General features: G+C 35.3%; 2 protein-coding genes across 3 annotated transcripts in view; one reads left to right on the top strand and one right to left on the bottom strand.

The window, feature by feature from the left end:
* Positions 1–5813, bottom strand: part of Taf7 (TATA-box binding protein associated factor 7) — a 38247-nt gene extending 32434 nt beyond the window's left edge. The window contains exon 1 of the mRNA XM_081752617.1: positions 5601–5813. Coding sequence (XP_081608743.1) covers positions 5601–5702 — 102 coding nt within the window. The 5' untranslated portion in view covers positions 5703–5813. The remainder of the gene's footprint in view (positions 1–5600) is intronic.
* Positions 5814–7062: 1249 nt separating this feature from the next.
* Positions 7063–24020, top strand: Trs20 (trafficking protein particle complex subunit 2). Of its 2 annotated transcripts, none has more exons than XM_081752615.1 (4): positions 7063–7232; positions 12038–12158; positions 17213–17446; positions 23672–24020. In XM_081752615.1, the coding sequence occupies exons 2-4, from the start codon at positions 12069–12071 to the stop codon at positions 23768–23770; spliced, it is 423 nt and encodes a 140-aa protein (XP_081608741.1). In that variant the 5' UTR covers positions 7063–7232; positions 12038–12068; the 3' UTR covers positions 23771–24020. The 2 variants fall into 2 exon arrangements, with proteins under 2 accessions (XP_081608741.1, XP_081608742.1); XM_081752616.1 differs by having other exon boundaries at positions 7087–7106.
* Positions 24021–24551: the final 531 nt, after the last annotated feature.

Below are 24551 nucleotides of genomic sequence, written 5' to 3'. Positions count from 1 at the left end.
AGCAGGTTAAAATGTAAGGTTACTTGACATCTGTGCGTGCATTAATGTATCTTAAGGTTGGTTTAAAGGACAAGTTTTGCCGATAGACGCCACTACAATTTTCGTATCTCATTCATGTATTTTTTTTTAACGTTTTACGAAAGTTCACGATTTCTCTTACAAACTTCAACCTTGAGAAGAAACTTCATAACCTATCGAAAGCAACAATCCGTGCCGATTTTTTATTTAGAATTTTCTTCATTGTTGAAATTGATATTCAAACCTTTAACAATATTAGTGTTTCATTCAAAAATGAGTATCTTTTATAAGAACTTTATTTTTTTTATTTTTAATGCCTAATTTATTACTTTGGGCACCTATTTTAGGCACCTAAAACATACTTTTTTAGAAGCTAAACATCCGATGTCTATTCATTACCCATAACAATACCGGAATTTAGGGTTATATATTTCTGATCATTTCTTATGGAATCAATACACGTATTTAGAACCTAATGCCAGAAAACAAACGTGCTATCATTAGAGAAGTCATCAAGCTTGGCCTATGAAAAAACGGGACCTCCTTTTTAATCTGTTCTCCCGCCTGCTTAAATAATTAAATAGAAAATTAAAAGATTCCTCACATCAAAATAACACACACAGACAAAAAAAATTAAAAAAAAAAAAATAAAATAAAATAAATAAATAAATAAATAAATTCATATGGACCTGTTGTCAGAAGTGCATAGTTTCGTAGTTACAGGGTGCCGAAAACGTGAAAAATGAACTTTAAAGGGGTCCATAGTTCCACTACTATAGAACCGATCGCAGTCGGGTCAAGACATCACTAAGGAACTAGTATGGGAACTATCCAATCAGGGTGGAAAAAATCATGATTTTTTTTAAAAAAATAATCATATTTGTTGATTTTTTTGATTTAAATCAAATCTTTCTCCTCGTAAATTACAAGTCGCGAACTGAAGAAAAAGCATTAGGAATTAGTATTAAATGCTAATTATGCCATTTAAATGAAAGTATTAGGGCTGAATTTTGAATTAATCCCCAGTTGTTAACCTCTGTTAATCCCGAACAATGTTTCTTAACCCTTTTAAATTTTGGCTTTTTTTAAAAGGAAAATTATGGACTTTCAGTCAAGCAGCTACATCATTATCCCTATTTATCCTAGGATCATGGTTCATACTTCATTCTCTTACGAATAGAACAGCCTTTGAAACGGTAACATTCACATTTCCCTATCATGTCCCTGAAGCGGGAAATTTTGAGAGAGAATAGGATAAATTTTCAAATTTTCATCCCCTCTGGACTCCCTTGTGTTAACGTACATATCTCAAAATCAACTGGGAAATACTAAGGGTTGTACTAAATGTGTGTATAAAATTTCAAGCTATCTTGAATACTGAGGGCGGGGAAAATAGAATGAGCTAAGAACATCCCCACAATGCCCCAGATAACCCGCATGTAGTATAAAAATTTCCTCAGACATCTCTATTTATCCTAGGGTCGTGATTTGTACATTATTCTCTTCAGAATAAAAACGATTTTCCATTGTACCATTCAAATGTCTCCATCGTGTATCTGGGGCGGAAATATCACGGAAAAAGGGATTTTCTGTTAATTATATCCTCTTTAGTTTTTACCTCTCTGGACCAACCCTCTGTTTTAAGGTAGAGATCTGAAACACTGAAAAATACTAAGGGGTGCATTGAATAAATGTGCAAAATTTCAATCTTCTAGGTGCAAAAGTAAGCCCACGAAAAATAATATCCCCCAAATACCCCAGATTCCCGTATAAAAGAGGATATCAGGTGACAGTTTCCTGAAACATCCCTATTCATCCTAGGATCATGGTTCGTACGTCATTCTCTTCAGAATAGAACAGCCTTTCAAACGGTACCATTTGTATGTCTCCATCTGAATCGCGGAAAAAGCTATTTTGTTATTTTTTATCTATTTATTTTTAGATTTTCCCCTCTGGACCCCGCTGTTTTCACGAAGAGATCTGAAAAATACTAAGGAGTGCACTGAACGAGTGTGCAAAATTTCAGTCTTTTGAATGTAAAATGTAAGCCTGCCAAAAAATAAGAATAATAGGCATAACAAAAATATGTTTTTAAATTTATGATGTCTCGACGCAGAAAGGCGTGAAAGCATATGTAACATGGGCATATTTTTAAAAAATTGGAACTAGCTTGAGGCACGAAATACATAAATTTCGCCTAAAGTTATAAATCTTTAAAAAATCGGAGAGGGGATAAGACCCCTCTAAATACGCCCTATTATCTGGGAACAAACAAGCAGACGCGCACGCGAAAGAATTTTCGTCTTAAATATCGATGGTGATTTCCCCGTTGGAACAGTTAAAGATTTTAAAACCCAAACCCATTGTTACGAAGAGAAGAAAGCAGTATTGCTCCGTTACCCGTTCAAAACGGAATTTTCCCTAATCATTCTGTGCATGACGCTTGTTTTCATACTATGCTATACATATTGTACATTTGAGTCTCATTGTATTATGATTATTAACTTCCGTAACCGAAATAACAGAACAGAAACGGGATTTTACTTATTTTCACTTTAAATTATTTTATTTCGGAATTTGATTTAAATCAACGATTTTTATTAAAAAAATCAAGTGATTTAAATCAATCCACCCTGTATTCAATACTTACACAATCATTTGTAGAGGGGTTGTTTGGGGGTACTTGACCACACTCCACCTACCTCTCTAAAAATTGGTGTGCAAGTACTGGATCATTCTTAAACATGAATATTTGGATAATTCACATACCAGTTCCTCAGAGATGTCTTGACCCTACTATGATAGGTCCCATAGTAGTGGAGCTATGAACTTTTAAAGTTCACTTGTTTCAAGTTCTCGGTACCCTGTAACTACGAAACTATTCACTTTTGAGCACAGGGATGGCTGAAGCTGCTGGAATCTAATTCTAGGGAGCAGTCGCGTTAGCGACCGTGAGTATGCGCATAAATGAAGATAGTGGAAACATACTACGTTCCTCATATTATTAAAGCCTTACCTGTCCCTCTTTTTTTAGTAACACTGGGGTGCTATCTCATTTTATGGGGGCACAATTTGTAAAATTTAAGGAGAAAATATGAATTCTGATTACGAAAGAGGAACATTTAAGAAATGGAAATGAAATTTTTGAGTTTTGCGTTCCATGTTTATGCCAGCTACGCTAATGGAGACGGTAATGATGAGAAATGAATGAAACAGGGGAATGAATAAAGTGGGAGGAAACGAGAGAATCTCGAGAAAACCCACGCGCACGGTGTTTATCCACCACAAAGTTCACTTGCCGCAAGCTGAGATCGAACCAGGGACCCCATGCACCAGAAGTCAACGCTATACCACTGAGCCACCGGGGACCCCTATATATATATATATATATATATATATATATATATATATATATATATATGTGTGTGTGTGTGTGTGTGTGTGTCAGAGTAATTTTTAGAGCGTAAAAAATGGCAGCTGGAAGAAATGGCGAAAGGAAAAACAAGATGTAAACTGTAAACATATAACATATACACGTAAGAAATCATTTTCATACGGCATTTAGCCGACTGTCCTTTCTAAAGTGCCGGTTTGGTTTATTGCAATGACACTAAACATTTCCTAAGACAGTAAACGCGCATTTGTTGCTTAGAAAAGTCCATATTTCGTCAATATAAGGGTGCAGATTTACTATACGGATCCATGGATATATAAAATTTACAGAAGAAATTTCAAATAATATTGTAATAGAGTAGTATGGAAATATGGTGTGCACTTACCTCCGAGATGCGTATTTATGTGGAAATATAGACATGAAAGTCGAAGGTGGTATCCATGTATTCTCTCATAAGGTAATTACAGATAAATATGTAACTTTGTATGAAATATTTATGATAAATTATAACTAATATTGTATTAAAGTAGTTTGTGGGTTTACGTCCGACACGGATTGCTACCTAAAAAAGGTGAAAATGAAGTGTAAAATTTCACTCAAACATTTACGTTCAGGCAGCCATTATGCACAAAGTATACTGATTGAAGGTGAGTCAGGGCATTAAAAGTAAAGAATTAAGAAAAATTGAAATCTTGTTGATATAGTACGTATATATTGGAAGATTATTACTTGTGTCCATTTTTAGAATCGAGTAATGTCGATGATGAGTGATGTAGTGCATAAATATCAGTGCAAATTGAGGAGAAAATTGGAACTTCGTGACATTGGGAAAGATACAACGTTGTGTAAATTGAGATAAAGGTAGAAAAACAACTAAGCTCTGTAGGGTTTCTAACTCCTTGCTCGCTCGGCTATGTTTTGAGAAGGTAGCATTCATGCTGTTTACTGGCCACCTTATTTTTGTGTAAAATGTGATAAAGGTAGGAAACAACGAGCCCTGCGGGGCTTCTAACCCCGTTGCTCGCTCGGCTGTTTTGTTAACATAACATTCGTGCTTATTAGTGGCCATATAGCACAGGTAGGTTGGTTTTGGGAAGAACCTCTTAAAGTGAATCTCTTAAGGGAATAACCTCTTAAGACAAAGAGGGTGTTCACTCGAGCAGACGGTTCTACCAAATATAAAATTTATAGATAAAATATGATTTGAAACATTTTTCGGGAAGGAACGAGAGTGTGAAAGCATCGTATGTGTAAGTGTGCTCTTCAACTATCCTCGTTTATGCGTATACCCCCCATCGCTGACACGTCTGCTTCCTACGAACGCACCCCGTTCCTAAACCTCGGGCTCCCCTGCCCTGACTCGGTTAGACAGCTTTTAGTGGCCACCTAACGCAAGTTGGTTCGTGTTTTGTGCACTATTTTTATGCCATACGTCCACACTGTATTATCATACCGACCCCTGCTGAAGTCAATCTGAAAGTAATGGAGCTTCTCACTTAGTGCATATTCTGCTAAAAGAAATACAAACTTATAACCTAACCTGAAAATGTAAAATACCGGTATGTCAAAATATTGTAGAACCGTCTGCTCGAGTAATGTCGAAAGAAGCATGTCTTTCATGCATTTGCATATAGATCCGTATAGTAAAACTGCACGAATGTAAGTTTACTGTTATAAAAGCAACGGCACGTTTATTTCTTCTTTCTTTTTACTGCCATGTCTCTAATCTAAACCTAGGTGTAATTCTATGCAGGGCCGGCGAGAGCGGTCGCGGGCCCCGGGGCTGAGCAATCCCGGGCCCCTTGCATGTTCCCTTATAACTTTTTACGTTCTTACCACTTTGGACGGAAATACACTAAAATGAACATTAAGGCTTATTTTGAACTCTTCATTAGACCATTAATGCGTTTAATTTACATGTTAAACAGTATTGCTATATCTCCAAATAAGTGATTAATAAGAATTCTGAATTTAGCCTATGTTTACTATTCGCTGGATAAAAAAAAAAAAACTCATTAATTCACTATTTATGATTTTGTTTAGACCCGGCATTTAGTAATTCTTTATCCTCGACCGTCGGGCCCCCTTTGGAGCCATGGGACCCAGGGCTCTGGCCCCTCCTGCCCTCCCCTCTCGCCGGCCCTGATTCTATGTTATTCTATTACTAGAATCTACACTGTTCACTTACTGGCGGTAAACGTAGAATGAATTGTGATTCCAACTCAGCTGGAGGTTCTACATCTCTTCTAGGTTCTGGATTGCGAATTAGTGGTCCTGTCAAACGTTGCATTTCTTCGAAAAAAGAACTGGAATTTAGCCTACAATTAATATCAGCACTCTTCGATATCAGCACTGACTGTTTACGAAGTCAATTCTTCTTCTTCTTTAACTGCTCTATGTCACACTTCTGAGATAGTCTGTGTCTTAAAATTTCATAGTAAATCAGTATAAATTTTATTTAATATTGATTGGTTACTATTTTAGCACAAAATAATAATTCCTTTCTCGAGAGTGTAGTCAGACAGATACAAAAATTCTCACTGTTATTAAAGCTAGCAAAAAAAAAAAAAAAAAAAAATAAAATAAAAATAAAAAAAATAAAATGCAGTGTGTTTAAAGTGTTTCTATTTGTTTGAAACGAAATGTAAAATATGACTTTATAGCCTAACCTAAGAAGGTGGTCGTCGATGACTTGCTTAGTGTAAGCATCTTTAAAGATTCATCTCAAGTCATCATCTGTTTCTTTTGTTAACACCGTCCCCGGAGAGCCCGGAGGCTTATTTGCGGATCCCAAACGTTTCAGCATATCCTCTGATCTGATTGGTCGATACAGATGCGATATCAAAGACATGAGCTACATATAACACAAAATAAACAAAAATTGCTGTCGGCTCTGGTAGCCGAGTGGTCTAGCGTAATGGGGCGTTTACACTTGGTCGATTTAGTCGCACGACTAAATCGACTCGCTGCATTTGCCACTAAATCGAAGCAACTAGGCCGAATCAGATTGATGGATGTGTTCAATTATTTCAACCACAGAAAATAGAACGTCTTTTAATTCAGTTGCCAGTCGATTAGTCGCCTTCGATCAACAAGCGATTAAGTTGAAGTCCCGTTTACACGGTCGATTAAGTTGAAAGTGACGTCAATTCAACTGAATCGAACGCAAATCGACTAAGTGTAAACGCCCCATAACATGCGAGCAACAAGAATATTTTTGGCGAGGGTTCGAATCCTGCCTACGGACAGTTTTTTTTACTACTTTTAAAAATGTTTATAACACTTCTTTCGTTAAAATAAGATTTAAAATAATATTCAAAAAGTGATTTAACGATGATTCTTTTAAAATTTTCATTAAACTTCTTTCATTAAAATAAGTTTGCCCTTGTACTATATAGATCCACAGCAAATGTAGTAGTAGTAGTAGTACGTTTGCCCTTGTACTATATAGATCCACAACTAATGTAGTAGTAGTTGTAGTAGTAGTAGTAGGAACGGGTTAGAAGCCCCGCAGGGTTGTTTGGATTATGTTTTCGACTTCAAATTGGCAAGAATGCTGAAACTTTTGGGATCGGCAAAAATGCAGCCCGGAGAGCGATCTTCGCTAAGGCAAGTTGCAACCGCAGAAGAAGAAGAAGAAGACTTGCTTAGTGTCGTTCGTGTTTTGTTCGATATCTTCAGCTGGTGCTATATGGTACTTGTAATTATTTGTAGTAAAATCTTGAACAAGTTTTGTAAGAAGTTTACTTTGGTAAAACTGAATATGTAAGCCAGTAAAGTGGGTTACTTGTGAACATTGAATGCATTCAATTCGTTAAAGGTAGGAATAGACAGATTAAGCAAAAACATCAAATATAAAAATGACAAGCAATATAGGTAGTGAGTGTAGTAGTACTAGCTATGTGATTAAGCGTTGGTTTGATTTAGTTTTGTTTTCATAAATTTCAATAATAGAATTGCAAGATCAAAATATTGAAACGTGCAGGTTAAGTTTAGGTAGACCACTCGAAAATAATTCGAATAATAACGTACTGATTTACTAATCGGATCCATTTATTGATATATTTTACAGCACAAATTTGGGGTTATGTCGGCTTTTGGGGGCTAAAAGTAGGGGGAAAATGTGTACAGGAAGAGTGAGTTTATGGTAGGAGAGGGTAGGCCTAATTGACGTGTGAGTACTCTGTGAAGTGAACAGAATGGAAACGCAGTGTATATGCAATGGAGGAGTGGTAAATGTTGCAGGGACTATTTGCAGTTAGCGAAAAAGCACGTAAGAGCGTGCAGTTTTGTTATACGGATCAATAGTTTAAGTATTAGTAGTAGGAATGGGTAGAAGCCCCGCAGAGTTTGGTTCTATTCTCTACATGATGTGGGCAACTTAAAGACTTCCCCAAAATTTTCTCTACATTTTACAATCTTTGGATCCGTATAGTAAAACTGCACCTGTAAGAGTACAAATTTAAGTTACCGTAAAATACCAAACATAAATTAGCCTTACCTAACCAAAATTAGCCAATATTTAACAAAATAGTAACAATTTTTACAAAAAAAAAAAAAAAAAAAAAAAAAAAAAAGCTGCCCACCCAAAGCTGATATACCGGTATGCCCAAACTTGTAATAATATTTAATAGACCAATGTGTCAATAATCAAAATTATATTCTGTTTCTGTTCCTGAAAGTGTTTTTGTGGCATGTACACTGTTTTGCATTATTCTTGGTTGGGAGAACTACAATACACGCACCAGTTGCGCATTGATAGGTAGGACCACTTTAAAAGAGTATTTTAAAGTTTGGTAGGGTAGAGTAGAGGAAGATGGGGATAAGAAGGATAGGGACGGGTTAGCCTAAGGTTAGGCAAGTTTTGACCCATTTTCATAAAATTAATGGTGTGTAATTTCTTCTTTCTGTGTAGTGTAAAAGTATCTTTTAAAGAGAAAAATACAGAGACAACACTAATAGGAAAAAATAACTTCTGTGTTCACAGTTTACTTATGCAAATAACACGAAGCATTGTTTCAATGTTTTCTGGTGTTAAATTTGTCGGTATGTCATTGTAAGAAGAGCAAGCCCTCTCCACATCAACATTCGAAACTGATATGTACATTTGTTGGAGACACTCTCCAGCGATTCCTGAATGCTCATCTAACATACCTCGTAACACTCCTCCTTCCATACTATCCACTTCACCAGTAGAAACCTTTTGGAGCTCATTTTGTAACTGCATGTAAAATTTCAAAATTCATGGTTGTCTATTTTCTCAAAAATGGGAATTTTCATCACATTGCTAGTAACTGCGAAATAATAATAATAAATAAACCGTAAAAGCGTCGAAAAATTGTCATTTTTGCGTAAATTTCGTGGAATATCAAGAGTTGTTGTAAATTTCGCTAATTCGACAGAATTTCTCTTTTAATCGCGAGCGTTATATTGCCTAACAAATAGTGAAAAATTATATATTTTAGATACATAACATTTTCATATAAAAGTGATATTTTTCGCGTGTCAACAAAAAATCGTGTCTCTATACATTGCATACACAATTAATTATAATGTCAGTGTTCATTGGGCAAAACACTCCAAACAGTAAACACTCCTGGAGAAATAGTTATCCTTCGTTTTCATTATCATTTGACGAAACAAACGATCGAGTGATATACAACCCCTGTATACAAATATGTTGTAGTGGAAAGTATAACTCATAGGATATTATGCTTTTTTAAAAATTCCAACACTTGCAGTGTACCCTAAAAAAATGTAATAAAGAAATAACGGCCACGTTTTTTTAAAATATTTAGTTAGAACTGGACAATCTACACAAAATTTGGAATCGATGAGTGAAAACGGCACTTTTCTAGCACTTGTTTCTAGAGACCATTGTCGAAAGAACTGGAGACAAACATACAAACCTAGCATTTTAATATATGGATATTTGGTATTCATATTTGGCGAACGGCTTCTAGGATGACTTGTGTTCGTTTATCTGCCTGTATCACACACACTACAGGGTACAGCTTTCGGTCTTTTAAGTTTAAATTTTCAGGGTACAAGCACGAGACACTCTAAATTTCCTGTATCGATTTTGGCGACATACCAATGTAAAATTTCAAAATGGCGGCCATTTTCCTCAAAATAGCGGGTATCCACGCTACAAAACGCAACTTTCAATCTTCAAGTTGAAATTTTCAGATTAGAAGTACGAGACACACTAAATTAGCTGTATAGATTTTTTCGGCTATCCAATGTAAAATTTCGAAGTGGCGGCCATTTTTCCAAAACAGCAGTGAATAGAAAATTTTTGCAAGTTGTGACAATGACAATCTTGAAATATAAATCACATGTTAACACTTTTACCCGAAAGACATTGAAATATTTCGAAAAAACCCAGTTAAATCCGAAAAAACCCATATGGGCTCAGGTGGGTTGATTTTTTTTTTTTTTTTAGAAAAACCCGGTTTTTTCAAACCCTGCTAAAAGAAACTGATGAAGTATAAGTGTCACTGCTAATATTAAACAAATTGGAAATAGTTATGGAAAATGTATTTGTCAATATCGGTGTCCATTTGCCGATACCGATACTCCCAAAAGTGGCTGATATCACTGATACCGATATATTGGTACATCCCTATTTAATATACCCGACGCAGTTACTCCTGTTTCATTTCTCTTCTTCAGTTGTAATTATTTAACCAAATATTTGTTAATTTCCTGCTTTCTTTGTTCTTCACTAACTATGTGTGCCTCCTTGGCAAACTCTATTATATTCAGAAATAACGAAAATATTGTTTGGGTTAGGTTCTGCTGGTGGCTCCTTAAATTTACAAAATTTACGAGGATTTTTTCTATGTGGCTTATCTTAACTGTTAACTGTAGTAACATCACAAAAGAAATAAAAATCTCTGAACAGAGTCGGTTTTAATTAAAAATAGTAATTGTGTAAAAGTTTCGCCAACTAACTAAATTCTTTGCTTCATCCGACACTGTCTGATGAGCCAGGATGTTTAGTTAGCTGTGGGAATTAAGTAAATTATACAAAATTTAATCATCATAAAGCGAAAAAAGGTACTAAAGATCATACTTGTACGGTGGCTAATTACAGAGAAAAATGGAGTTTTATCTTTGACTCTATGAAGGTGCGTAGCGAGACCATATTAGGTAATATGACAGTAGAGCGTTATGTTTCAGTGTTTGAAACTCTCTATCTTAGGAAGTGTATGATGCAGCAGGGGAGAGAAAGGGTCAATTGACTCTAGCAACACTACAATTTCCCATCTTATGTCGTCCCTTTTGAGGCTTAGTGCTATCTTATTTTGAGGGAGTTTACATTTGTAAAACCTACTAAAGAAATATAGGAATTGATTTCCAATAGGATTGTATAAAAAATCAAAATATATCGGGATATTACTTTTCGTACGTTTAACAAGGTAGAAATGCGAAGTGAAAAATTGAATCCTTATCATGTAGTACTCCATAAGGAAGACATGATGAAGTGAAGTGGTGTGTGTAGGCAGTGTACAAAGTGGGCACAAATCTGTGCTACACGCAAAGCATGTGTTTTTATACCATATAAAGTATTTTTTCATGCGTACTAGGTGAACCTGCACTTTCTACAAAGCGCATCATTCACATATGAACCTGAATCTCCTTGTTATTCTTCAGAACATCTGTACAGACACAAGTGAAAATCCTTTTGATAAAAATCGGCAAGAGGTATCATAAAGGGGAGATTTTTTTCGATTATTTTTTCAATTTCTCGCACTTTTTGCAAGATTTGAGCCTACTTCCGGTTGGAATTTCTAATTCATGTATGATCACTGTTTACTTTCTTCTTACATGCAGTATGTAATAAGCAAATACATTACATACACAATTAATTATAATGTCAGTGATATATGGTGTTGATTAGGCAAAACACTCCGAAAAATAAAATCTTGTGCATCTTAGACTGGAGAAATGGTTATCCTTCGTTTTTCATTATCATTTGACCATGAAACAAATGCCTGAGAGATATATAACACCCTGTACAACTAGGTGGTGTTGCAATGTATAACTCGTAGGATATGATGCTTTAATTTCAATAGTTCCAGAGCACCTCTAAAAATGTAATATAAAGAAATAACGACCGTTTAAAAAAATATTCAATTAAAATTAAAGAATCGGCACAAAATTCGCAATCGATCAGTGAAAACAGCATCTTCCTAGCACATGTGGTTTCCGAGATATCAATGTCAAAAGAATTGGCCACAAACATATTAACTTTTCTTGATCACAAAAGTATAAACCTAGCATTTCAACATACAGATACTGTATTCACTGTCACTGACGAATTTACTCCCTACGGACGCACTACCGCGCGGGCCTTCCTCCTGTACTTCTTTTTTAACTTGGTTAGCATTCGTAGTTTTTAGTGGTCACCTAGCACAAGTTGGTTTGTGTTTTATGTCATGTTTACACGCTATATTTATGCTTAGTCCTCCTAAAGTTCAATGTGCACCCATTAATGCAATTCGTACCTAAAATCTGTATACAGAGAGATGCATAAATAATAAATATTTTTAAAATGTTCTCTATGCGCGCTACGTATGTTGCATTATTTTCGTATTTTTGTATTCTTTTGTATTGCAGAGGTGGTATCTCAAGGAAGTGAGCTGCAGACATGGCTGGAACCTACTACTTCGTGATAGTTGGACGCTACGATAATCCAATCTTTGAAATGGAATTTACAGCAGCTAATAAAGATGTAAAGGTAAGTTTGCCTTCTAGATGTTTGGTGCTGAGAAGGGAGCACGTGTTTAAGATGCATAGTAGTAACAACATGAATACGAGAAAATTATAGTACTTTACCTTCGCGTATTTGTGTGTTACGATATGCTATTTAATTACTTTTTGAAGAAAACAGTGTTTATAATTACTTATTGTAAACCTGTGTAATTCTCAAGAAATGTAATTACAGTAAAACCTGTCAACTTGACCTCCTCTCTTAGCTGGCCATCTGCTCATCTTGATCTTTTTGAATCTGCATTTTCCCATAAGGTATTCGTTACGTATTTCCCTGTAAGTTGACCGTTTGTCTATCTTGGAAGTTGGCCGCTTTGGAGCAGTGTTTATCCTTTGATGATAATGATAAATTTATCTGCGTATCTTTGCCATATTCCTATATGAGAGGTAGATGTTCTGTATTTGTGACTGGAGACAAAGAAACATGGAGTTCCACGATTTGTTCTTGAGATCAATGGCCAGAACACTACATTGATAAAGTGGCGGTGAAGGAAGATGTGAATAAGAAAAAGCACGTACAGTAATTCAGAAAAGGTTGTACGTATTTGTTTATCCTGTCTGTTTTGGTAAAACAATGAGCTATATATTCTTTGCTCATCTGTGAGGAGCTTTAGTAATTCCGGGAAGTTCTCAAGGTTAAAGTTAACCATCTCAATTGTAAACTATTGGCACCTGTCGGCTTGTCGAAAGGTAGCGGAGGTTTTGAGATATGAATTCCCTTAAAATTTTCTCAAAACATCTTTTGCTCCGAGGGAAACTGTAACTCACTTCCCATTTGAAAACACTTGTAGCTCATTAAGAAGAAGTACGTGGTTACCTACAAAATTAGAATATACATATGTGCCAAAAAGAATAAAAGAAATACGTCTAGAATGAAGCACCATTAATAAATTTGCTATTACGTGTAGATATATTAAACATACTGTAGTATTATTTTCTGGTGCTGTATATTGTTATGATTACTCTATATAGTCTACATTATTTAAAAGTAGCTGTTGTGCCAGTGGTTATTAACATTTTACAATCAAGTAATACTAGAAATCCTATTCTAAAAATACAACAATCGTATTTATTTCCTCTAAGTTGGCCACTTTGCAATGCAATCGATGATGGCCAACATAGACAGGTTTCACTGTAGTAAATTTTGGCGCTTGGACAAATGGAAGTTGAGTGCTTTTGGCATGAATTTTAAGCCTTCGGACGAAAGTGGAAAATTAAAAAATATGTAAAAATCAAACAACTTTATAGTCTTCACGTGTATCGGGGCCCGGAAAAAGATGTCAACAGAAGAATGTATAGATCGAAATAAAATGCTATAATTTACTCATATTTGTATACGTAAGTGCATATTTTACAAGCATGAAAACCTCAAAATACATAGTATTAGTTGTTCGTAGGAGAAACTAACAGGATTCAAGACGTCTATAGGCTTGAATTTCTGCGACTGGAAGAGATTATTGGACGCATAATTCAAATATTAAAACACTTACCTAAAGCGTTCGATTATTCAATTGACCAAACTGTATGAACGGAAAATCTCAATCTTCATTGGTGGAAGAGTGAAAAACTTAAGCTGCAGACCAACGCATTGTAGAGTTGCCTCCAAATAACCAATACTGAAAATTATATAGATGAAATGAAGAAAGTATATAACACTTCTGATAGTTTTTAGTATTGGTGATTTGGAAGCAACTTCATAGCACGGTGTGTTGTGCAGTTTAATTTTTTTATTCTTCCACCGATGAAGACAGAGGTTATCAGTTCAAACAGTTCGATCAAATGAATACTAGAACTTTAGGTGAATGTTTTAATATTTGAATTTCTCCAGTTCGATTGCTTATATTAAGATTGAAGAATCAAAGGTTTGATACCAGACCATGGCCTTGTGGTGAGCAGAGAGACCGAACATTCATTTTCTTCTTCTTTTTGTCAAAATTATGGCCTACTTTCAATTTGCTTCTGTCCTCTTCCCCCACGCCTGCACAGCACGCTCAAAATTCATTTTTATTGCAAGCGAGCTTATATATATATATATATATATATATATATATATATATATATATATATATAAATCCTGGTTAATCCGGACTAATTGAGGGATAAGTTAACCGGATTAACTGATATAAACAAAAAGAGCAGTAGAAAGTGCATTAAAACTTTGTTTATACCAATAAAGCATCTGTTTATGTGGTGCATTTAAATGGAAACTGAAATGATTTTTTTTAGTTTAACATCCCACGCCTATGCATTTTAAGCTAAGGAGATACATGATTAATGAAATGGATTGATTGTGTAGTTAAGTTTTCAATGCTCTCTCACCGGGAATGGATGAATCCGGGACCACGTGCACCAAAGGCCTACACGCTACCCTTAGACCTGCAGGAAGAGCTATGGTGCAGTTAAAAGGACATAAACCTAAATATATGTATATACAGTACTGTTATACAGTAAAATATAAAGCAGCACAGTGCGTACGTACAGTAGACCCTTCGTATTATGGTGTGCCTCAGAGGGAACGTAGTTCAGTGGTAGAACGCTTACCTCTGATGCGTGGGCTCCCTAATTCGATCCCCATCCAAGTAAGTTTGTAGAGGACAACATTCTCTGGGTGTTTTTTCGGGTACTCCTGTTTTCTCCCCGCATTTTCATTCCAGCAATTCTTTCATCATCATTCACTTGCCTTAATTATCCGTCTCCCACAGCATAAAGGGCATAATCGTGGGACGTTAAACTGAAAGATTTCATTTCATTTTTAAGATGTGCCACAAGGATGTAGTACAAAGGTGTATGGGTTTTGTCATGTTATGGCCGTTGTTTTTATACTGTAACTATGCTAAACTTAGTAGGAGTATCTGTAGTATATCTGTACAACCATTTAGCTAGTCAATAAACTGCGTGGTTTTTACATAAAATTACTGACCTGAGAAATACAAGTTTTTTTTTTTTTTTTTTTTTTTTTTTTTCAACTCGTGGTGAGTAAATTTGGCGACTTCGTTGCCTATAAGCCAAGACTCGCTGCTAAAGAACCACATTAATCTTCCTCATCATTTCCGACAAGAGGTCATGATTAATTAGTCAATGACCATAAAGAACGTATAGTAATGTTCCTTTTTTTAGAAACCTATGTTTTGTGATATTTCTTTCTAGAAGCGCTTCTCATCCTCATGCGACTTTGATTGCGTAGTTATATTTACTTACAACAAATGTCTGGGGAAAAGAACTTACGAAGATAAACTTTAAAGAAATTACGATTTTTCTTATTTTATTCTTTTTAGCTGCAGTTTGCTAACATTTTTTATTGGTGCTACTTTTGGTGAATTGTAATGAAAGAATTATCGTTCTGACACAGTGTGCACCAAGGCGAATATCGACAAAAACTGCTAACAAAACTGCAGAGTTGAGATTACAAAAGAAATAATCAGGATCCTTAGCTAGTAATCATTAGGCGCTACTTCTTAATAAAGTATCTAAATCTATATCTTGTTAATAAAGTATATAGAGAAACTCTAAATGTTTACCCGTCATTCATGAGCTACCAACACCACATTTGTTTTCATAACCACCCAGATCCTAATCACAATAGCAGTTAAACTTAAGGAATCATAGAAATAAAAAGACTTTCAAATTTAGAGAATTATTGGAAGTGGATAATTCAATGCTTCAACTGTTGGTTTTATTCACCTCGATGTTTGTGTTAGCCAAATATTTAATAGGAATTGTAATATGTGCTTCCTACATTCTAGAACTAATTAGCTTTAATTGTTGTTTGTTTTATAGTTTAAAATCTTTTTTTTTTTTCTTTCTTGATGCAGCATTATCCGGAATCATGACTAAAAATGTTCAGATTATATATTATGAACAGTAATAAAAGAATGAAACGTTGAAGTTCATGTTTGTACTCAAATCTTTTCCTTTAAAATGCACTTTGTAGGTTCAGTATGGTTCACACGGATAATTGAGTAGACATTGTACGGTAATTACTTATCGAACCTTTGGAGCACATTGTACTATCTCAAATTATTCACTTAGTAATGTCTCCTCCAATATTTAGTGTGTATTGTGTCTTAACAGTGGTAATTAATGAAAATTGCGTAAATTTATCTTCTGTCTTACCCAATAGTTAATAGATTATTATTATTTTACTATATACAATAACAGCAGAATACCGTTCTTTGCACAGGGAGAGTCTGTTTCATTTTGGACATTAAGGGGTTAATTTAGATTTAAATGGCATCGAAAGTGTCACTATTCGTCTCAGCGACCCCGGAAACTATGAATTCGACATTAATATCGCTCAGTCCCCCCTCTCCGAAGTTGCGGGGCGGAATTTGGATTTAAACGGCCCACGGGTTTGGGACTCAGGCTCCAAAATTACTCTCGAAACCCTCGTTTCTTAACAAAGTTTTATTCATTTCGTCTGCACATGTACTCTCATTGGCTGAAGCATTATCGTGACGTATAACCGAAGTCTACGAGAGTATGTTATCGCTCCAATTCCTACGGATGAGGTTCAAACGTTAACAAAGAGTCTATTATAATGTAAAATGAAAAGAAATGCAAAAATGAAAACTAAATGCCCTTCTTTAAGACCTTTGCACAAAATAAAATGAATGTTGTAAAAATTGGTTTATAATGAAAATCTCTATATACATCCCTTGTTTATTGCATCTTTTAAGAGTTTTGTGAATGGTTTCAGTCACTTATTTTGTGATCGTTCTAAACAGTTGTCACACATGAAGTTTGCTCTATAGGTTTATGAAAAATTACTCACTAAAATTATTACAGACGTAGTAAACAAGGTAGATCCACACTACTACCTTTCAAAATAGTTCCTATATATCTATCGAACCATTTAAGTTGCATGTGAGGCCTCAAAACTAATTGTTTCAACTTTTGTAACATTATAACTGAATGGAAGCATTTTCTGACCCATATTTATATGTTTTCATTTCATTTATTGTTGTTTGTAATTGGCCACACCTATATCTGTATCAATCTATCTATATCTTGTTCTATTTTCAGAAAGAAGATCACCGTCATTTGAATCAATTTATTGCTCACGCTGCTTTAGATCTCGTAGATGAGCATATGTGGAAGACAAACAACATGTACCTCAAATCTGTTGACAAGTTCAACCAATGGTTTGTGTCTGCATTTGTTACAGCGAGTCACATGAGGTTTGTGATGGTCCATGACGCTAAGAATGAAGATGGTATAAAGAATTTCTTCATGGAGATGTACGAGACGTACATAAAGGTAATTGTATAGAGAGAGAGTGGAAAAACTATTGTGTTTGCTTACCGTATTTGCTGTTATGAGAGGCATTCCATTTTCTGAATTCATTGGGATTTTGCCAGACTTTAATCCAGTGGCGGCGCTACAGGGGGCGAGGAGGGGCGACCGCCACCGCAATATTTCTTCTCTCCCCCCATTCGCCCCCACCTATTGTTCTATGTACAACCGGTGAACTCGATCACGAACTGCTGCTATAGAATTTGCCTGTGAGATCTATATGACATTAAAATCTTTGTTGTTCATTGACGTGTTTACTGATATAGAAGCTATCTTTGTTCATTAACATATTCTTTAATGCTGGTTCTGATCCCTAATTAACTAAGCTGTTCTGAGTGTGGCTATCCACTGAGTATTTCCATGTTCTACGTTGAACATTTTACAATCTCTTTGTACTTCTGTCTATTGATAACTATTGATAAACTGCAGCCACATGTGTATTAATAAGTTAAATCAATTTCTGCAAATAACAGAATTTCGTAATTGGTGATACGAATAGCAAAAAGAATCATGAAAATACTCGTTATATTAAAAAAGCTACAGCGGAACTCACTTAACATTAAAAACATATGGCAAGTTGCTTCCTGACACGAGCTGAATTGTAAATACGAAAATTAGAATGAGTAAAACAAAATGTTGCTAAATGGACAAGAAAGTTTTTTTTTTAATTGTTCTTATTTATTGCTGTTTTGACATGAAATTCAACACATACATGCCTTTGCCGACTATATACACACTAACAATATAAGAAATGCCGGGCAAATTCGTTATTATATTATATTCCTACAACAACGTGTTTATAGACATGCGACAATCATTTTGGATATGACTGTGCATTTTTATAGCATGTAGGCTATAGGCATAAGTGCTTCTAACATTTAGAATTCGTTTTACTTTATTTGTGTGATATTCTTCTTTCAATATTTGTTGTAAGTTTATGTTCCTGTGTTCCGTTTACATTAAAATGTGTCCGGAAATGTGCCGATGTTCATTTGCTACCCACAAGCATAAAGATGTGCAGTCAGAAATGAATTGGATTAGTAGTAGCTCAGAATTTTTAAATAATAATAATAATAATAATAATAATAATAATAATAATCACAGCAAAACAAATGTGGTTGTCTCGCCTCTCCATAATTTTTCTTGCCTCCCCTCTTGCCCTTCCTACTATCACGGGCCTAGCGCCGCTACTACTTTAATCCCATGTAGGTGGGTGATTGGGAAGCATTAAGGAAAGGATACACCATGTTGCATCAAAGTTAAATCATTTTTGTGAAAGTTATCAAAGAAAATTATTTTTTTAATCATATTTTAATAATGAGGCTTCGAAATTTGTAGGAATCATAAGAAACTTATACATGAACCAACAAGTAAGTGTTAGGATAGGGGAAGAACTGACGGAAGAGAGTGCAATTGGAAGGGGAGTTCAACAAGGATGCTGCCTCTCGCCAACACTATTTAATGTCTATCTAGAAGAGATAGTGAAAAAGAGCCTATATGATGATGACGGCATTTCGGTAGGAGGTAGAATGATTAGGTGCATAAGATTTGCAGACGATATGGCGCTTGTTGCAGAATCTGAAAAGAAAATCAATAAAATGTTAGAAAATATTAGGAAGGGCTTTGAAGAATATGGGATGAAAATAAATGTTAGAAAGACAAAAGCCATGGTGATTGGAACGAAGGGGTTTGTGTCAAATATAAAAGTGGAAGGGGAGAAAATAGAACAAGTGAATAGTTTTCGATATCTGGGTAGTATTCTTAGTAATAACATGAAGTGTGAGACCTTGAATAAAGAGTTGAGAAAAAGACTCATAAAATGCTTCGTGTGGAGTGTTGTATTGTATGGGACGGAAACGTGGACATTACGTAAAAGTGATGAAAATGGACTAGAAGCCTTCAAAATGTGGATGTGAAGAAGAATGGAAAGAATGAGTTGGGGTGAGCGGAAAACGAATGAGAGAGTGTTAGAAATGGTGGGTGAAAAAAGAACACTTTTAGATATTGTTAAGAAGAGGAAGAGAAACTGGTTGGGACATTGCGTAAGAAGAAATTATATCATGAGGGACGTCGTAGAGGATATGGTGGCGGGAAAGAGAGGGAGGGGGCGAAGGAGACTACAATTAATGGATGATATAAAAACAGAAAGATCATACGCGAAGACGAAAAGGTTAGCGGAGGACCGTGGAGCATGGAAGCTTTTCAGCTGCGGCAAGTGACCTGCCAATAAGGGCAGAATACCTATGATGTGGATGATGATATGAAAATTTGGAACATTGGGAAGATTTTATTCCCTTTTACCCGTATTCATGATAAATACTTGCAACATCAAACAATAAGATTGTTTTGAAAGCTTGGAGGAAAGCTTATACCAAATTTCATGAGAATCGAATAAACTTTATCAAAATTATAGTGAAACACACGGACAGACACATAAATGCTGGTTGAGTCGACTGGTAGAAACTCGTTGCGTTCTTTTCAATTACGCGTATATTTAGTTTCGGTTTATTAATAGAAGAAAAATGTAGAACACAGTTACTGTTGATCTAGCAGTATACTTGCTGCCTTATATTATTATTTTAGCAAAAATGCAAGAAAAAATGTAATAGAATGAAACTAGATCTAGAACTGTAATACTACATTTATAGCTATTCTTTCCACGAAAATTAAAAAGTGTACTTTATGAAGATTCAAAGATGAACCAGCAGACTTGAAGGTAAAAGCGATACTCACCATGCCAAATATTCACGTGCTGTACTTTTGCGATAAAATTTAAACATTCAAAGGATGTTTATATTGTAAAACTTTGTGTAATTTCGTCTCATATAAGGAAGAGGTAGAGCAGTTAATAAAAAGAGTGTCCGGAATCGACTCCCACTACCAGTTTTTATTATAAAAATCCACTATATAAGAGTATTTGTACAAAATACTATACAATTTGTTCTCTATTTTAAAGGGTAAGTAAAAGGTAGTCTTTGACCGTAAGGTCGCAGACAGGATCTCCAACAAAGCCCCGAAGCAGGCAAAGTGGAGTGGAATTAAGTTCCCAAAGCTCCGAAGCAAGCAGTGGGTAGGTTAGATGGCCAACAGAGCCCCGAAGCAGGCAAAGTGGCTAAGGTTTGGATTCCCAGACAGAGCCCCGAAGCAGGCAAAGCCAGGAGAAAGGATAGGCGTAGTCCCGTAGCAGACTAGAGGCCCTGGGATAGGTTACTCCTAAAGTCCCGAAGCAGACAGTAGGAGGGTCACCAGAAAACTGGTACTGAGCTGGATTCTTCTGCCCAATTTATAGCGTCCCTTGGGTGGCGGTGGCGCTTCTGCTTCGATTTTGTCTTCTGCTCCGTGGGAGGGACTAAATGTCGTCTGCAGGTGATTGCAGGTCCCCCTGGTGGAAGTTCCTCGTGATGAAGCACGTGGTGTTGTTTATAAACACTTGATGCATGTATTTGTTTTTAAACAACTTCACATGGGATATTACAATATTTTTATTGTATGGAACTTAACATGTAATTTTCTCTGTGCTTCCGTAAATTTCATTTGCAAACATAATATGTATATTTTGTTTTTCTTTTATCAACATTAAGAGCTTTAAAAGTTTCAATAAGATTAGTGAAATGCTTACATGAACTGATATTCTCATACCTTCCATTACTACAAGAGGCAAAATTGACTATCCTTAAAACCTGTCTTGGACTAAGATTGTATCATTTCACTTTTATTAGAATGGCTGTTCTGAGGAGGAGAAGGAATTTCAGTGTGTGCCAGAAGTAGACTATCTCAAGAGCTCCTCATGTTAGAGAGATGAAACTTGTTGTATAATAAACTCCTTATCAAGAAGAGAACATGTGCCCCAGTGTTTTCGAAAATTCTGCTTTTAAGAGGAAGAAGAAGGGCAATGTTCGATTTTTTTATCAGTAAAAAATACATCAAGGTTGTCAATATCATCATTGGGAAACGGATGATACGTTTATTTTCTTAAACACAAACAAACTATTTGCTGAGCAAAACAATATATTCACATAATAAAGTACATACGTGTTACAGTTTCGCCAACTAACACTTTGGCTTCATCAGACACTATCACTAACACTTTGGCTTCATCATCAGATAGATAGTGTCTGATGAAGCCAAAGTGTTAGTTGGGGAAACTGTAACACGTATGTAGTTTTTTTATGTGAATATGTTGTTTTGCTCAGTAAATAGTTTGTGTTTAAGTATATACAAAGCAAAGCTTCTACTTATGGAAAATATTACAGTTTATTTTCTTTTTAATTGAGTTAGCACTTGGCTCAGGCATGTCATTTGTAGTAAAATGCGTATCGTAGGGGAAAGAGAAGCTTGAAAGTTAATGCAAAAAATAAAATTTGACAGAAGCCCCTCGTGCTAGGGAAATTAGCCAGTATATAAAGTCATTATTTAAAAAAAAAACGAATACTTATCCCAGCTTTTCTGGAAAATTCGCGTTTACGAAGGGGAAGCAGTGATTTGAAATAACCTTTCCTGACGTTATGTGTATTATGACGGAAAACTACATCACTTGAAATTAATTTTTATGAACATAACGCGTTCTCGAGCAGTTGTTTTATAATGTCGCTTTTATTAAGCTGAATATTCTTAGGGAGGAGAAAAAATTCAAAATGTATGTGGAAAATAGAGTATCTTACTAACCCCTTAAGTTTGTAAAATGAAACTCGGAATTTAGATTGCTTGTTAATGTGTCAAAGCGTTCTCGAAACTTTCACTTCTAAAGAAGAAAGTGTACAATTTCTATGTCATTATTTTCATTTCCCAATTAGTATTCAGAAAATGGCAGATACATATCACAAAAAATAACGGCAGATTTTCCTTTGTATGCTGTGAAATTTGATGGGTTATTAATTGGATTAAACATATACAGAAAAAAATAACTGCTTTACATATTTTGGACAAGTTACGTTAGACAAGTTAAAAACGTATTGTGTTTTTTCTGTAGAATTCATATAAAGTTGTTCAAAGTGACGTTCACATTTTCATCATCCTCATAAAAATATATCCGAAAAATAAAGACGGTATCATTCTCAATGGAAATATATAGCATAAACAAAATTCCATAAGTGTATAGGTGTGAGTAGTAGGTGCTGAAGCAGGATCCAGAGAGTATAGATATTATACATTAACTCAAAAATTTTCGTAGGATACAGTGGTGAGTTTACGATTTATTTATGAATGACAAGTGTAGGGGTAGACTGATTTTGAGAGCACATAAAATTTCAAGAGATTCGGACAATTGTGTAATTTTTAAAACTTTTGGTGTTACCCTCGTACATTTTCAGTGTGTTTTAAGCTAGGTTACCATGCTGCAAAAATCTTGTAGTTGTCATAAAAAAAATCTTGCAGCTCTATAATATTTCTCCATGTAAACATAGCTTTGAAAGGAACATACAACATTTTTTCATCTTGCAAAGAGTCAAACTATGTGCAGCTTTCTGGGTCGTCTTGTTTGCTACCTGCTATCGCCCTCTCGCTTGACATTAAAAAAAATAAAGAAAAAAAAAAGTTTCGCCGCTTCCGAAACGACGGATTCGTTTGACGGGGAGGGGAAGCGCGCCAAAACACACGTTTTTAATTACGAGATTCACTATTTATCCACTACAGCTACTGACAGTTACAAGATTCTTGTGAAGTGACAACCTAGCTTTAATGAGGAGGTTCACTATTTGTCCACTAGAGTACAGGGCTATATGGGTGGAGATAACTTTTCAGAAAGTTATAATGTGTAAACAGTAAATGGAAAGATGGGGTTGCAAGACACTTTTATGAGAGCTACAAGATTCTTGCAGCATGGCAGCGTAGCTTTAGTTTTTAACTTTCATGTAATTGTCTTGTATTTTTATAATTAGGATTAATTGCTTTCGCCTCTTTTGGCTACGGCGCTACTATTGTGTTTAGTATACCTTAAGGTTGGCAATGTTCATTCCAAGGAAGTTTTAAGCAATATATATTTATGGATGGGGTAAATGTACATAGAAGAGATCTTGGTTAATTTGTTTGTATGTTCTGCAACAATTCTTTTTTAATTTATTTATTTAACTCTTCTTATTTTTTCTCTAAAGAGTGATTTTACGTTGCTTATGCTTTGTTAATGATGATGCTGTCTGATGATGAGAACTGAACTGTTTAATTAAATACATTTACTTTTATTTATCTTTTCAGTACTCTATGAATCCTTTTTATAATCCTAATACTGCTATCAAGTCTCCTGCATTTGAACGGAAAGCACAGTTCTACGGAAGGAAATATTTGACGGGTTAAGGACTAGGATGTTCGTGTAAATGAGAAGTGTTTGCTGATCACACAGATCACAGCAGTGGGGATAGTGAGTAACAGTATCGTCCCAATTGTAAATTGATCGAACTGTCGAAACTGGTGGCAAGAAATGAGCATTTCATTTGTATATAAGTAAAAATCAAGGCATGTACATTATTGAGTTGCATTGTGTATATTCCATTGTTATATATTTTTTGTTACTATTATGAAAAATGCAATAAAAATTTTCAAATAATTTGATTGTTTGCCATGTTTAAACTTGTCCCGTTTTGAGGGTTGTAAATGAGAGCGTTCACGGGGCGGGGGGTTCACCGGGCCCGAACTGATCATGACTGTACCAGAACGAATACTTTGCATGTAACTTCTCTCTCTATATATATATATCAGATTCACGAATGAGGAACAGTCAAAATGTTTCCGGAACGTAGTTGTAGTTCTGGCATTTGCGATGAATCACAATGAATCTTGTGCGATATAGTTCCTAGGTTGCCTAATTTTGAATTTAATAAGTATGAACACATCTTAACAGGCAGTGTGCGAATAGTGTAGCTAAACAGAGGAGTGTCTAATGATCAGTTTGTGCAATTTCACAGATCGAGCAACGCGCAAACATCAAGTTCTTGTGCAAATTGGGGAATATCTGATTCAAAGAGTTTGTAGTATTAAAAACAGTTTAGCACCATCGAATGTTTGGCTTTTCCCAAAGCTAAAAATGGGCTTTTTTTTTTTTTGTTTCGCCAACGTAGAAGAGATCAAAAGCAACTGC

Source organism: Thermobia domestica, chromosome 3, assembly GCF_964235325.1.
Source record: "Thermobia domestica chromosome 3, izTheDome1.hap1.1, whole genome shotgun sequence".
Taxonomy (NCBI): Eukaryota; Metazoa; Arthropoda; class Insecta; order Zygentoma; family Lepismatidae; genus Thermobia; species Thermobia domestica.
This window is presented reverse-complemented; position numbering and strand designations above follow the sequence as displayed.

Excerpts from the sequence above, each read along its gene's own strand:
- Trs20 (XM_081752615.1), top strand. The coding sequence starts at position 12,069 with ATGGCTGGAACCTACTACTTCGTGATAGTTGGACGCTACGATAATCCA. Across the intron at positions 12,159-17,212 it reads CAGCTAATAAAGATGTAAAG|AAAGAAGATCACCGTCATTT; the intron begins GTAAGTTTGCCT and ends TTCTATTTTCAG. Across the intron at positions 17,447-23,671 it reads TGTACGAGACGTACATAAAG|TACTCTATGAATCCTTTTTA; the intron begins GTAATTGTATAG and ends TTATCTTTTCAG.